Source organism: Parasteatoda tepidariorum, chromosome 9 (assembly GCF_982258835.1).
Source record: "Parasteatoda tepidariorum strain Cologne lab strain chromosome 9, Ptep-v5.0, whole genome shotgun sequence".
In the NCBI taxonomy this organism is placed as follows: Eukaryota; Metazoa; Arthropoda; class Arachnida; order Araneae; family Theridiidae; genus Parasteatoda; species Parasteatoda tepidariorum.
This window is the reverse complement of record NC_141763.1, coordinates 104755564-104768359: the sequence shown is the minus strand read 5'-3', so window position 1 is coordinate 104768359 and position 12796 is coordinate 104755564. Positions and strand designations below refer to the sequence as shown.

At 33.5% G+C, this 12796-nt stretch overlaps 1 protein-coding gene across 3 annotated transcripts; it reads left to right on the top strand.

Moving 5' to 3' along the window:
- The first annotated feature begins 180 nt into the window (after positions 1–180).
- On the top strand, positions 181–12796 carry LOC107439054 (uncharacterized). Of its 3 annotated transcripts, none has more exons than XM_071187108.2 (3): positions 181–590; positions 8509–8842; positions 10660–10816. In XM_071187108.2, the coding sequence occupies exons 2-3, from the start codon at positions 8543–8545 to the stop codon at positions 10813–10815; spliced, it is 456 nt and encodes a 151-aa protein (XP_071043209.1). In that variant the 5' UTR covers positions 181–590; positions 8509–8542; the 3' UTR covers position 10816. The 3 variants fall into 3 exon arrangements, with proteins under 3 accessions (XP_071043209.1, XP_042905323.1, XP_015907005.1); XM_043049389.3 differs by lacking the exon at positions 181–590 and adding an exon at positions 2997–3095; XM_016051519.4 differs by lacking the exon at positions 181–590 and adding an exon at positions 3233–3353 and having other exon boundaries at positions 10660–12796.

The window sequence follows — 12796 nt, the reverse complement described above, 5'->3', positions numbered from 1 at the left end:
TATAACTTTTTAATAACCAGAAAAGTATAACTTTTTACAAAGAGAAAGATGCAAAGTTATCACAATATCTTTGTTTGCGATCTCCGAGATGAGTGGACACAGTGACGTCATGAGGAGGGAAATCGTAGCTTCAGCTCTAAGAGCGGAGTGAACTAGCCCTTCTATTCTCTTTAGCCCTGCTCTTCATCAGCATATTAGAGCAAAAAAGTGGATTATTCTGAAGAACTTTTGATGTAATAATCGAATCTTCATGCTCATTAGAGCATGAGTTTGAGCCACTTAATGTCAATTTTATTACCTTATAACTCGGGAATTTTTCAAGCGAATAAAAAAAACTGCACACAATTATAAAGTTCGTTTACTCAGAGATAATTCGGGGTCTCCCTGCCCAAGCGGTATAGCCCGCCAGGCGCTGTGCGAAGCGTGGAAGTGGCGGGTACGAATCCCGCAGTATCCCTGGATGCATTTTTTGTTACGTCCTTCTCTAAATTGTTCTATCTTTCCTTCTACTGGTCAAAGATTTAAAACCTGAACTCAGCAAGCAAGCCTGCAAATGTATGTAATTTCAATGTAGCAGTTATAAACCAAAGGTAAATCTATGCAAATGTTTATAAATTTAGTATTTTTCATTGTTTTATTTAATTATAGTAAAAAAAATGTTCGAATTGTAAGGAATGTAACTTACGTCATTTTGAAGAATGTAATTTTGCATAATAGAATACAAAATTTGATCGAAATCGGACGAATAGTTCATGAGAAATTGAATTTTAAAATTCAATTAATTTTTAAGAAAAAAAATCGATTTTTCAGGTATTATTCGACCAATTTCGCCCAAATTTAGTATTTTGCTATTTAAAATTGCCTTTTTTTAAATGGTGTGAAAATGTTATACCTTACAACTCAAAATATTTTCGACTATTATTATTTGTGTCAGATTTCATAACTCAAAATATCCGCTACAATAATTAATTAGCATATTTGAAGTCACCCCCTCAAACCTTTAAGATTGAGTCCTAGAACGTGAAGATCCGATCATTAGATCAAAAGTTATTCACAGTGGACCGTTTTATATTTTGCACACTGCACGTTTCAAAAGTAACACGTAATAACTCTTGTAACTTATGAACTATTTGTTCTGTTGCGTAGTTCCATTTTTCTGCTGTACAGCTTCTTTTTTCAACTCTTTGTTTCTGTTGCATAGTTTTTGTTTCATAGTTCGATTCAACCTAAACCAATACATAGGAAACAATGCCTCACTTGTTTATGCTATCAGATGCGCAAATAAGTACAAGTTCAAAATTTGTGCATTACACCCTTTTATAACTTATAAACTATTAGTCAGGTTGTCTCGAGATTGGTGTCACTCGATTCCGCGGAGAAAAAAATATAACGGAAACAATACTCAACTTGCCTTTTTGCAAAGTTTCAATTCTTCTTCATCCCCATTTTACTAGAAAAAAAAAGCATAAGGGGGAGTAAAATATGCTTATCTGTGAAAATCTTGGATTTTAATTTTTCCTAAGTCTATTTTTAATGGACTATGAAGTATCCACGTTATCTTAGTATATTTTTATCTCTCAAGTAGAATAGTTTTCACATTTTTGTAAATTACATCCATGATGGTTATGTACATACTACTGTCCTAGTTTAGATCTCACCCATCTTGAAATTTTTGATGCGAAAACAATGGGGTTAGCAGACAAGAGCTGAGTATGAAGGTTGGGTTGTGTAACGTGTCCAGTTTAAATGGGGTTTTCTCTAATATACAAAGTGGTAGAAAAGTTTATGCTTTGTCAAGTGATTTTAAAATTGATTTACAATAATTTTTACTGACATGACTTGTAGATAAAATAAAGACAGTTTAAAAAATTTCCAAGCAGTTGTTGACATTAATATATCGGAATGGGCCCTATAAACGGGTGTGACGTATAGGTGTGGCAGGAAGTCGAATTCGTATTTACAGATGGTGCAACTGGAAAAAACAAGAACATCTCACCCCAACAACAATGAACTTAGAAATCGAAACATGTTTAAAACAATAATAATGCTTCGACCATGCGTTAAAAACTAGCTTTATTTTGCTCAAAATAAGGTTGTCTTAAAGTTTCAATGTTTCCAGAAGGTTTCGGATGTGATCAGGGACCGATCAAAACAAATTCAGGCCCTAGGCCCACCAAATTTTCCGGGCCCCTTACAAGACATTTTCTAAATAATTTAATTTGTCCTAAAAATAAAAAAGAATCTATTGAACTGCATGATTCAAGAGAAACATTCTAAGAAATTTTGAAAGCAGACAATTGAAGATTATTTTTCTAAGAAAAAGTTTATGTTGTATCTATAAATTAAAGCAAAATATAAAACAACACAACAATGATAGATCAAAATAAAAATAGTTAGGGGACCACAAACAACTGAAATCAGCGATTTCTGCTAAAAGTAACTGATTAACTGAATTACTTTTTATTGTAAGCTATCAGGGCTAAAAAAAAATCAGAAATTTTACCCGTCCCCGAGGACGGCCTGTCCAACAATGTACCCGTCCTCCTTTGAAACTAACCCGTAGCTTTTAAATAAATGAGAATATAATTTTCTCTTATTTATTACAAGCATTTATGTAAATTGCACAATGAATTAGTAGTTACTAAGATTACGTTATTCAGTAATAAAAGAATTAACGGGATTTTTAGATTAGAGGGTCATTTTAGAAGTGAGGCGCTATAAGACTCTTGTAAGATAACAAAAATTGAAAATGTATCACGAACATTAACGGGAAAATGGCCGTCCGCGCGGACGTCGGATTCGAGAAATTTGTTGCCCGAGAGAAATTTTTGACAGCCGAGGACGGGCGGACGGGTAGTTTTTCGAGCCCTGTAAGCTATAATTATTTTTTTTATTTAGTACTCAAACCAACACAAAGCTAGCCAACCTTTACCCTCAGGAATTGTGGGCCCATGCCTATTGGGCCTAGGCGATAATCAGGCCCTGGATGGGAAGAGTTGGGGTGAGTCAGCAGTTTTGGTTCTAAATAGAAGAAAAATGCAATCGCTTGGTATCAAATTTTTCCAATCGCCGTCTTTTCTTAAAGGCACGATAATGTAAGCACTATATGTAGTTCAATGTTATATGTATCCCCTGCGGATCTTTAAAAAAATGAAACTTATTAGCCAGCCTTTAACATTTGATCGCAAATGGCGAATAGAAATTCCGCTCCTTTCTACATTATGTTTGCTTCGGTCTCTCGATTGTTTTTCCATTTGTGGAACGGTTATGGTTAATAGGATTAGGGTGAATCCATATAAGTGACGCTGTGAATATTTCATAAAGATGTCACAACTCTCTACTACACCCGTAAAGTAAGTGTTTTTAATATTTCATTTCTATTATTTTTTACACCTTTTCTCATCTGCACTGAGCATTTTCACGCGACGCTTGAAACAAAATTTTCAAAAATAACACACATAAATTTTGAAAGTAAAACAACGTTTGCTGAATATAAAAGGAACCGATATTTTGCAGAATAAAATTTTTTAACAGATCACTGGTTTTTAATGGGTGGCTATGAAATGGTTAATGAACAGGTGGTCAAAAAGACAGCATGGGAAAGTTTACACTCCGATGTAGCTATCAACAGTCACCACTCTAAAATTAAAACTTTTTGTATCTTAATAATTAATAACCACATTATTTTAAGAAATTTATCTACAAATACTGTATTATGTATTTTAGATGATTTAGTGCTTCAATTAGTTCAAACAGAATTTTAAATTACTCGAAATGCAAAGGGTTAAATGGGAATAATGAAAAAAATTAAATATAGTAAATGATACAAAAAATTTACTTTTAAGTTCTATTCCAATTTGAACACTAGCTTAAGTTTGATCAATATAGTTTCCAATTTTTTTTCTTTTTTTTGCTATACATTGAAATTATTTTTCTTCTTTTTTTTTTCTTTCGTTCTTTTAAAAATATTCGGACAGATAAGTTGACATGATACAATTTTTTCTATGGCATTAGCCATAGTTTGAGTTTTAAATTTGCAATACGTTTAAGTTTTAGCTTTCATTTCATTTTTTAAAAAAATCCCCTTTTTTAGTTATAAAATTAGTACTATACTTATTAGCGCAACAATATGTCAAGGTTTCGCTCAAAAATAAATGCTATAATTTGTTTTATTTTTAGTAGAACGCTCTGGAGCCTGTGTGTACACTGCAATGGTGTATAGTTGCCACCGTTTTCGATGTTGAGATAAACTAAATACATTTCTTTTAATCACAGAACTGCAAAAAAATAAAATAATAATTGTGTAAAAGAATTAGTGCAATATAATACTGAAAATGTGCTTTTTTTAATGAAATTTTTTTGCATAAATTGATTCTAATAATGAACATGAAAATATGTGTTGTCAGTAAACAAACAAACAAAAAATTAATGAATAAAAAAATTATAATCGTTAAAAAGTGAATGAAAAATGTGACTACATGCAGTGCAAAAATTTTTAGTACACCTCAACACCAAAAAATGGTAGTAACTCTGGAACAATATTTTTCACAGTGTAGCGAATACTTAATGTGTTGACGCTACGCGGATTTATTTATTATTTTTTTTTGTTTCCAATTTTAAACTACTTCAATTTTGGGGTTACATTTTTAAGTAAGAATCGTTTGGGAGTTTAACAATTCCCATCCACATATCGATTTTTCTTCTTTTGTATTTTTTATTTTTTAAGCTTAAGTTATGTAAAATGGTTTCTAAGTTATTTTCTTAAATGTGCCAGTCCTGGTTAAAGAAGTGAACTAAAAGTCCCCTTTTTCTTGTCGGATTGACAGTGAGGATTTTTCGTGCTTTCTTTCCACGTGAGATTGTTTGACGTAAATTTTCAGCGAGGGCGAGTTTGTATAAACATTTGCTGGAAGAGTTCTAAAGTTTTTCCAGTCCTTTTAATGAATCGCTTTCATGTTATACGAATGTGTTATCTTGCAATGTAAATTTTATATTTTATTTTATAACCGTCGTTGAACAGCCGAACCAATTTTAGATTTACGACTATTAATGTTTAACTCCATAGCCTTGCAATTTTGAACCCAATCCAGAAGACAAGGGAACTCCTGGATCAAGTATTGGAATAAATTTGCTTTCATGGAGGAATTTTTGATGGAACTAACTCCCATTTGCGTTACATGGAGTGGAAAACCACGAAAACCTCCCACGGTTAGCCCGACGGCAAGAGCACTCTGATTCGTCTACCATTGAGGGTATTTTATGTCAGCATTGTGCTCAGTGCGAGCCAGGTGCAGAATTTGTATCGAGCAGTGCCATCACTGGGATTCAAACTCGGTTCACTTCATTGGAAGGCTATACACTGATCCATGGAAATTTTGACCACTTTTCGACTAGCTCGAGAACTCAGACATCCATGCCTGATGGCACTTCAGCAGAATTTATCCCCCTCCATTAAAATTCTGTCTACACTGGTTATCATAAATTAAGGAAAAATCACAAAAATAGCGATAACTCTTTCAAAAGTAAGCCAAACCGTGCAAAATTTGCATATGTTGTCCACTAAGAGTAGCTGAGTAAAATTGCAATATGCAAATTAGTGGCGCTGCACTCGGCTTACGTCATCTGCCTGGAGCATAAAAGTCCAAGTTTGAGAGAAAGCACACAAATTTTACTGTGATTGCGACATTGAAAATCTGAGATAGCCAATTCGTAATAATGACCTCTAGGCATCATTTGCCTGAAGAACTACGATGGAGAGCCATCGGGAGACTAGAGGCAGGGCAGAGTCAATCAGAAGTGGCCAGATGGCTAAATGTGAGTCCATCTGTGGTTCATAGACTTTGGAGGCAATTTCAAACCACAGATTCGGCATCTAGGAGGTTCAGTCAAGGACGGCCAACTGTTACGACCAGTGCCGATGACCGATATTTGACATTAAGTGCACGCAGGAATAGAACCGCTACTCCGACACATCTTAGATCCTCTCTTGCTGCAGCCACCGGAAGGTTGGTGTCAACGTCAACTGTGCGCAGAAGGCTCCACGAAGGTGGTCTGTATGCGAGACGACCAGCCATTTGCGTGCCGCTCACATCACGCCATAGGAGAGACCGTTTGCAGTGGGCCCGACAACATGTCCACTGGACGTCAGATCAATGGAGGCCTGTTCTCTTTACGGATGAGTCCAGGTTTAGTCTAGAAAGTGACAGTAGACGTTATTTGATATGGAGAGAACCTGGGACCCGTTATCATCCATCAAACATCCGTGAAAGAGATGCATACGGAAGAGGCAGTGTCTGTGTTTGGGGAGGCATATCCTTAGGAGGGCGCACATACCTCCATGTCTTTCCAAGGGGAACCGTGAATGCTCAGGTTTATCGAGACAACATCCTTGATGCTTATGTGCGCCCATATGCCGGGGCAATTGGTGATTGCTTCCTGTTACAGGACGATAATGCAAGACCACACAGAGCTCGCATTGTTGATGATTATCTTCAACAGGAAACAATTACTCGCATGGAGTGGCCAGCTCGATCCCCGGACTTGAATCCTATCGAGCACGTTTGGGATGCTCTAGGGAGGCGTGTATCTGCCATCAATCCGCCCCCTCAGACCCTTGCCACGCTTGCAACTGCTTTACAAGAGCAATGGCTCTCACTTCCTATTGAACTGATAGACCGCATAATTGAAAGCATCACACATCGCTGTTTGTGCTGTATTGCTTCTAGAGGCAATCATATTCCATATTAAAGGTACTTTTTCTATTGCAAACCGATACTTCCAATTTGTTTATTTTATACATGTGCTAATTTCTATACTACTATTAATGTCTGATAATTTCTTTTTATGTTGTTTAATACCTTACTATGTGTTGTATATTGTGGGTAAGTTTCATAAAATTCCATGTGTAATTTCTTGAGTTATCGCGATTTTTGTGAATTTTCCTTAATTTATGATAACCAGTGTATTTCCAAGTTTCTAAAGTTCATTATATCTCGACTGGAGCTAGTTGAATGGTCAACATTTATTGACTCTACAATCAGAATTTAACACCTTAATATTACTGCCACTCATTATGTCTCTAATGGAGTCGAATTCAAGCCCTTATTATAGCTAAGAAAATTAAATTTTGTTCACTTTCCGACTAAAATGCTCAAATTTTAACTTCGTTCAAGTTTTAATCCTTCTCCACTTAAGTGCAGAGTCTCACCATTAAATTACCAAAATGAATTTATCGTAAATCTAAATTTTGAGCATTTTCCAAAATCTTGTGCTCTAATTTCAATTAAAAGTTCACCGTCAAATAAGAGTTTACAAAATGGTGCAATAAGTATCTCCATTGAACTCTTTTCCAACAGAAACAGACAAAATAAAAAGAAGTTAACAATATAATAATAAAATTCAAATTATGAAAACTGCGATTTTTAAAAGATACCTTCAAACTATATTCGTACCCTTTTATGATTCATACTCTTAAGATTCCATTTAAAATGAATACCCAAGTGTTGAACTGTTCTTACGGATTATGGGTCACCATGCTGAACTAACCGTGGTTTTCTTCTCCACATAATGCAAATATATAGGTTAATTTTTGTTAAAAAGTCCTCTGCAAATACAGGCTATTTTCTGGATAGGGTTTAAATTACAAGGCATAAGGAGTGACCATATAGATAATTTACCATGTATGAGAAAACCTATAATGAGCTATATAAGAGCGCGAAACACACTAAAGATATTTTTTTTCAGTTTTGATAATCTTACCTTCTTATGAGGTGACCCTGGTTCGAATCTCAGCGTTGCCTGGTCGATACTAATTCTAATCCAGGATCACACTGACCACAGTGCTGACATAAAATATCCTAAGTGATAGACGGATTATGGGTTAGAATACCCTTGCTGTCAGGCTAACCATGGGGAGTTTACGTAGTTTTCCTCTACATGTAACCAAAAGTTCTTCAAAAAGGCTATTTTGTCACGATACTTGATCCGGGAGCTTTGTTATCTTCTGGATCCGGTTCAAAATTATAAGAATACAGGGTTGAACATGATAGTGCTAAAATCAGAATCGGGTCAGCTGTTTAACGCCAGTTACATAATAACATAAAAGCTTTGATACTAGAGCTGGATGACTTCTGAATTTGAATGCCACACTATATTGATATTTCGCGATATTTTTTTCCATTTAACATTGTTTTTCACTGGCCTCGATATGTTCTTAACTCAAACGAAATGTATCAATTATCACGATAATATCGTAATATCGTGACATAATATCCTATTCAGTATCTATCGTTGTAGTTAATAATAACGAAATTGTTGTCCTTTCTTATAATTTATAAGGTGCTAAAAACACAAGCTCCCTATCTCTCGTTAACTCCTAAATTTTTTTTCACAGTTCTTTTCGGATCGTTTTGCGACCCGTGCTTAATTCGCTCGCTTAGCAGTTATTAAAATATGATCGTCTACACTTTTTGCAAATAAAATAAGCGTCTTGGTTCTGAACTCTTTTAGGATTCATGCTTCAAATCTGAGGATTCCAGTTAAAATGGACACCATGAGTGATAGAAGCACAGAAGAGGTCATTACTTGTTATCTTGAGGATGATGATACATGGAGGAGACGATTCCCGAGAGCTGAGCTGTGCGTTGCTGGATCGGCTTTCGGCGGCTTCTTTATAATTTCTGGTATCATCATCATCACCCTTCATTACACCCTGGAATCCAGGGAAGGGTTCCACTCCTTACTGGAGCACATGAAGATCGCCTCTCATTTTCTAGGATTCTCATTCCTCATTGTGGCAGCTGTCCTCTTTCTGGGTGGACTCTTTGCCTATGCTGTTTGGAAGGTCAGATTTCAAATTTTTTTTTTTAAAAAACTTTATCACAGTGAAAAGGATCTTAAGGGTCTCATATAAAATGTAAAATGGGTTCCCACCTCCGGAAAAGCCACTCTATGAGCTGGAAAACACTTTTAAAATGCACGTGTTCAATTAAATTATCTTTCTTCAATATTCAATGATCAGCAAAGCGATCTATCAGATGCCGTTTGCAAGGTGTTGATGTCAAAGCGATGAAGCACAACAACGTTCCATTTGATGCTCAACTTTAATTCCATCGATGATCTATGGAAAGGATCACGAAATCAACAAGTCAGACCTAGAAACCCGCTGTTTTCCAACACTTGGATAGCTTACCACAAATAATGCAAACGTCCACTTTAAGGGGGATGCCCCTTTTAGGAGTGACGATTTTACGCTGTAGCTTACTGCTCCAATATCTTGTTTGCGCATGCTCGATATTTTTTCATCTTTCTGTGCCACTATGATTTATGACCCTTGTACATATCTTTTAAGTTTAAGTGATCTCAACAATAAAAACCGAACTTCACACTTAAAGTTGATGTGGCAATAGGTAATTTTTTTTAAGCGTGCAATTATGGTAACAATTATTAGTTTACTAAAAAAAATTCAAAAGATTGTGATGGAGAATGAATGGTTGACTCCAACTTGTTAGAAGTAATTTTAACTTTTCGCTTTTTCTGTCAAATTCCTTTTAATATGTTTATAAATTGTTTTTTTTTTTTATAAATGGTTAAACACTTTTTTAAAATATTCACCATTCATTACTTGAAGGAAACAAAATTACACATACTTAGCATAGAATTGTCTCAAATTGACTAGTAAGAACTAGAGACATTACAATGATTTTCGAATTGTTCGAGCGACTATTTTGGAGCAAAAAGATGCTTAAGTGTATATTGCTGTCATCTACTGGAAATTCAGAAAAGTTTTAAATACATATCCGGAAACTGTACCAAGACACAGTTTTATGCAAAAAACGTTTTGAAAAAGTGTGGGTAATTAGTATAGATCAGGGATGGGCAAACTACGGCCCGCGGGCCAACTGTGGCCCGCCTGAAGGTTTTTCCCGGTCCGCGGATAGAATTTTAACTTGCCGATCAGTGACGAATATAAACAATAAATATCCATTTTCTTGTCTACTTCGTATAAAGCTATTTTTGTTCTTACTTTTTTAACAAAGTATTGATGCATGATCTTTTTACTTTCTCTATTTTTGTTCTACAAAACAAAAATTGATGGAAATAGGCAGCTTCAATTTGTAAAATGTTGAAAGCAAACGTTCTTTATAGAATAGCCGTAGATTGGCGCCATCTGAAGCAGTTGTTTCTAAACATGCCAAAGTTAGAGTTTTACAAATCATTACTAGTTACAAATCATTACTAGATAAATCAGCTAGTTTCCCAAATTTAATATTTCATGCCCAGAAAATCATTGCTATGTTTACTTCATCTTATAAGTGTGAGCAAGTGTTTTCAACTATAAACTTTTGAAAAAATCATTTCAGAAGTAGGCTAACAGACAAACATTTAACCTTGAGCATTAAAATAAATACATCTCACTTGGAACCTCAATATAAAGAACTTTTAAAAGTGAAATCGCAATTTCATTCATCTCATTAAATATTTAAATTAAAACTTGCATATCGTTTTTCTACTTTAGAAGTTTTTACTTGGCCCACCAAACTTTTCCTCCTCGTTTTTTCGCCCTCGACCAAAAAAGTTTGCCCACCCCTGGTATAGATTGTCATAAGTAGATTACAAAATAGGGTTTAATTATTGATATGAGGTGTCATTTTGTTGTAGGTGATGGAAGTAGTAGAAATGGCTAACAGATACAGAGAGCACAGGGAACTGTGTGCGTATGAAGACCTGCGGCAAAGTTTCAGGTCGCAACAGAGTATGAGAATTGATAAGTGCCTAGTGGACATTGGTAAACAACTTCCCCAACAACAGAAATAAACTCTAATCCTAACCCCTGCGAGATGTAGATTTCTTTTTTATTAAAAGTTCCCTGTAGTTCGCTACTGGATTTATAGAGAACTTTTCTTAATGTTGCACACAATTAATCAACAACCTAAATAAGCTCACAACGCAATTTAAATGTGTCATTTATTAGTAAAGTAAGATGAATTATTAGGTTTTTATTGTTATTGTAATAAGTTAAACTAATCTGCCATATTAGATTAACTTATTTTAGAACACATTATCTTGAGCACATATGTCTAAATCTAAAATGTATTTAAAATATAATCCAATTTGCATACCTTAATCTAGTCTAAATAAGCTCAAATCTTAATTTGATTTTTTTTTAACTAAGTAGATCTTAATTCATAGTACACAGATATAATATCAATACCTAATTTAACTTACTTTATTGAACGCACCTTAAACTACAGCCTAAATGAACTTTAAACATATTTTGGCATAATCAAGAATTATTTAAAGCATTTTTTTAAATAATTTATTTTGGAAGATAATTTTCAACATACATAATTATTATTAATGAATACACTTTTAAAAAAAGATAATAATATGTTGTAGAATTTATTTATTTATTTGTAATGGATACAATTCGTCATATTGAAAATAAAATTAATTAAAGTGTTTACTTTTTTTTTTTTTGCTTTTTAAATCTACCATGTTAAAGTACAGTGTTTAAAAAAAAGTGTAAGCCCTAGATAACTTTTGATCCAATGATCAGTCTTTCTCGTTCCAAAGAATCTTAATAGTTTGAGGAGCAACTTTAAATATACTTACTATTTAAAGCAAGTGATATTTTAAGTTAAAAACTAGACAAAAAAAACTCTACTTTCTCTGAATGAGCACAATTTTAATTCGGCAAACTTGACATCAAAAAAATGGGGGGGGGGTTAGCTTTCAATCTGGAAAATAGGGTACTGACCTTCCAACAGTTTAGGTAAGAAAGCAGTCGAAAGGTGAATAAACCTTTAATGTTAATTTTATTCTTTGCGTACTTCGCTGTATCTGGAGAACTTTTTAAACGAATCGGAGAAAAAAATTTGCACAATACTAAAATTTGCTCATTCAAAGATAATTTTAGTATATAAATAATTTGTAATAATACTTTAATTAACTTATAGTCGAAAAATTTTTCGATCGTTAGGTATACAAATCTTTACATCATTCTGCAGGTTGAAAATTTTAAATGGAAAAATACGAAATTTGACGAAATCAGTGAAATTGTTTTCAAGTCATTCAATTTTATAAAGTCGTATTTTTATTTCTCTATAGTTCATTTAAATTTTGACCATATTTCCCTGACTGCGGATTCCCCCCGATATCTCGGGAGCCAGAAATCCGAATCCGTCGATCGAATGCGGTTTAAACCATTTTTTTTCCCGTAAAAAAAAACACCTGTTTCTTTTAAAATGAAATCTTTTTAAAAGTTAAGTTTTTTATTATTTATGCAAATAGTTTAATTTTAATAGAATCAAATGAAAGAATATTAAGTTTTTTTATAAAAATTTTCCACATTTAAATACAAATGGAAAACTGCATTTATTTAAATAAACATAAATATATAATTTTTAAGATATCATATTTTAGATATAAAAATAAATTGATGTGAATAAAATATTCTAAAAAATGCTTAATTTAAATTAAAGCATCACCAAGTCTATTTTCTAATTACTTTTAAAATTATTTAAGTAATGTAATTATATATACAAGTTAAAGTAAAAATTTAGAGAAACTATTTTTTTATTTTGTTAGACATATTATGCTTGTTAAAATCAAAAGCATAAATGGAAATGAAGTGCTTGTCCAAAGTTTTATACTTTTTTTTATTCGAATTATGGGTTCAAATTTTTTTTTCTATTGTCAGTATAAGCAAATTTGTATCGTATATATTATGATTTCATTCCTCTTTGTAATATTTCCAAAATGAGTTTTTTGCATTAAAATACAATTCTAACAAAAA

Bases quoted from the DNA above. Each gene is read 5' to 3' on its own strand.
- LOC107439054 (XM_043049389.3), top strand. From the start codon at position 3,037: ATGCAATCGCTTGGTATCAAATTTTTCCAATCGCCGTCTTTTCTTAAA. The intron at 3,096-8,508 runs GTAAGCACTATA...GAACTCTTTTAG, and splicing joins TTTCTTAAAGGCACGATAAT to GATTCATGCTTCAAATCTGA. The intron at 8,843-10,659 runs GTCAGATTTCAA...ATTTTGTTGTAG, and splicing joins TTGCCTATGCTGTTTGGAAG to GTGATGGAAGTAGTAGAAAT.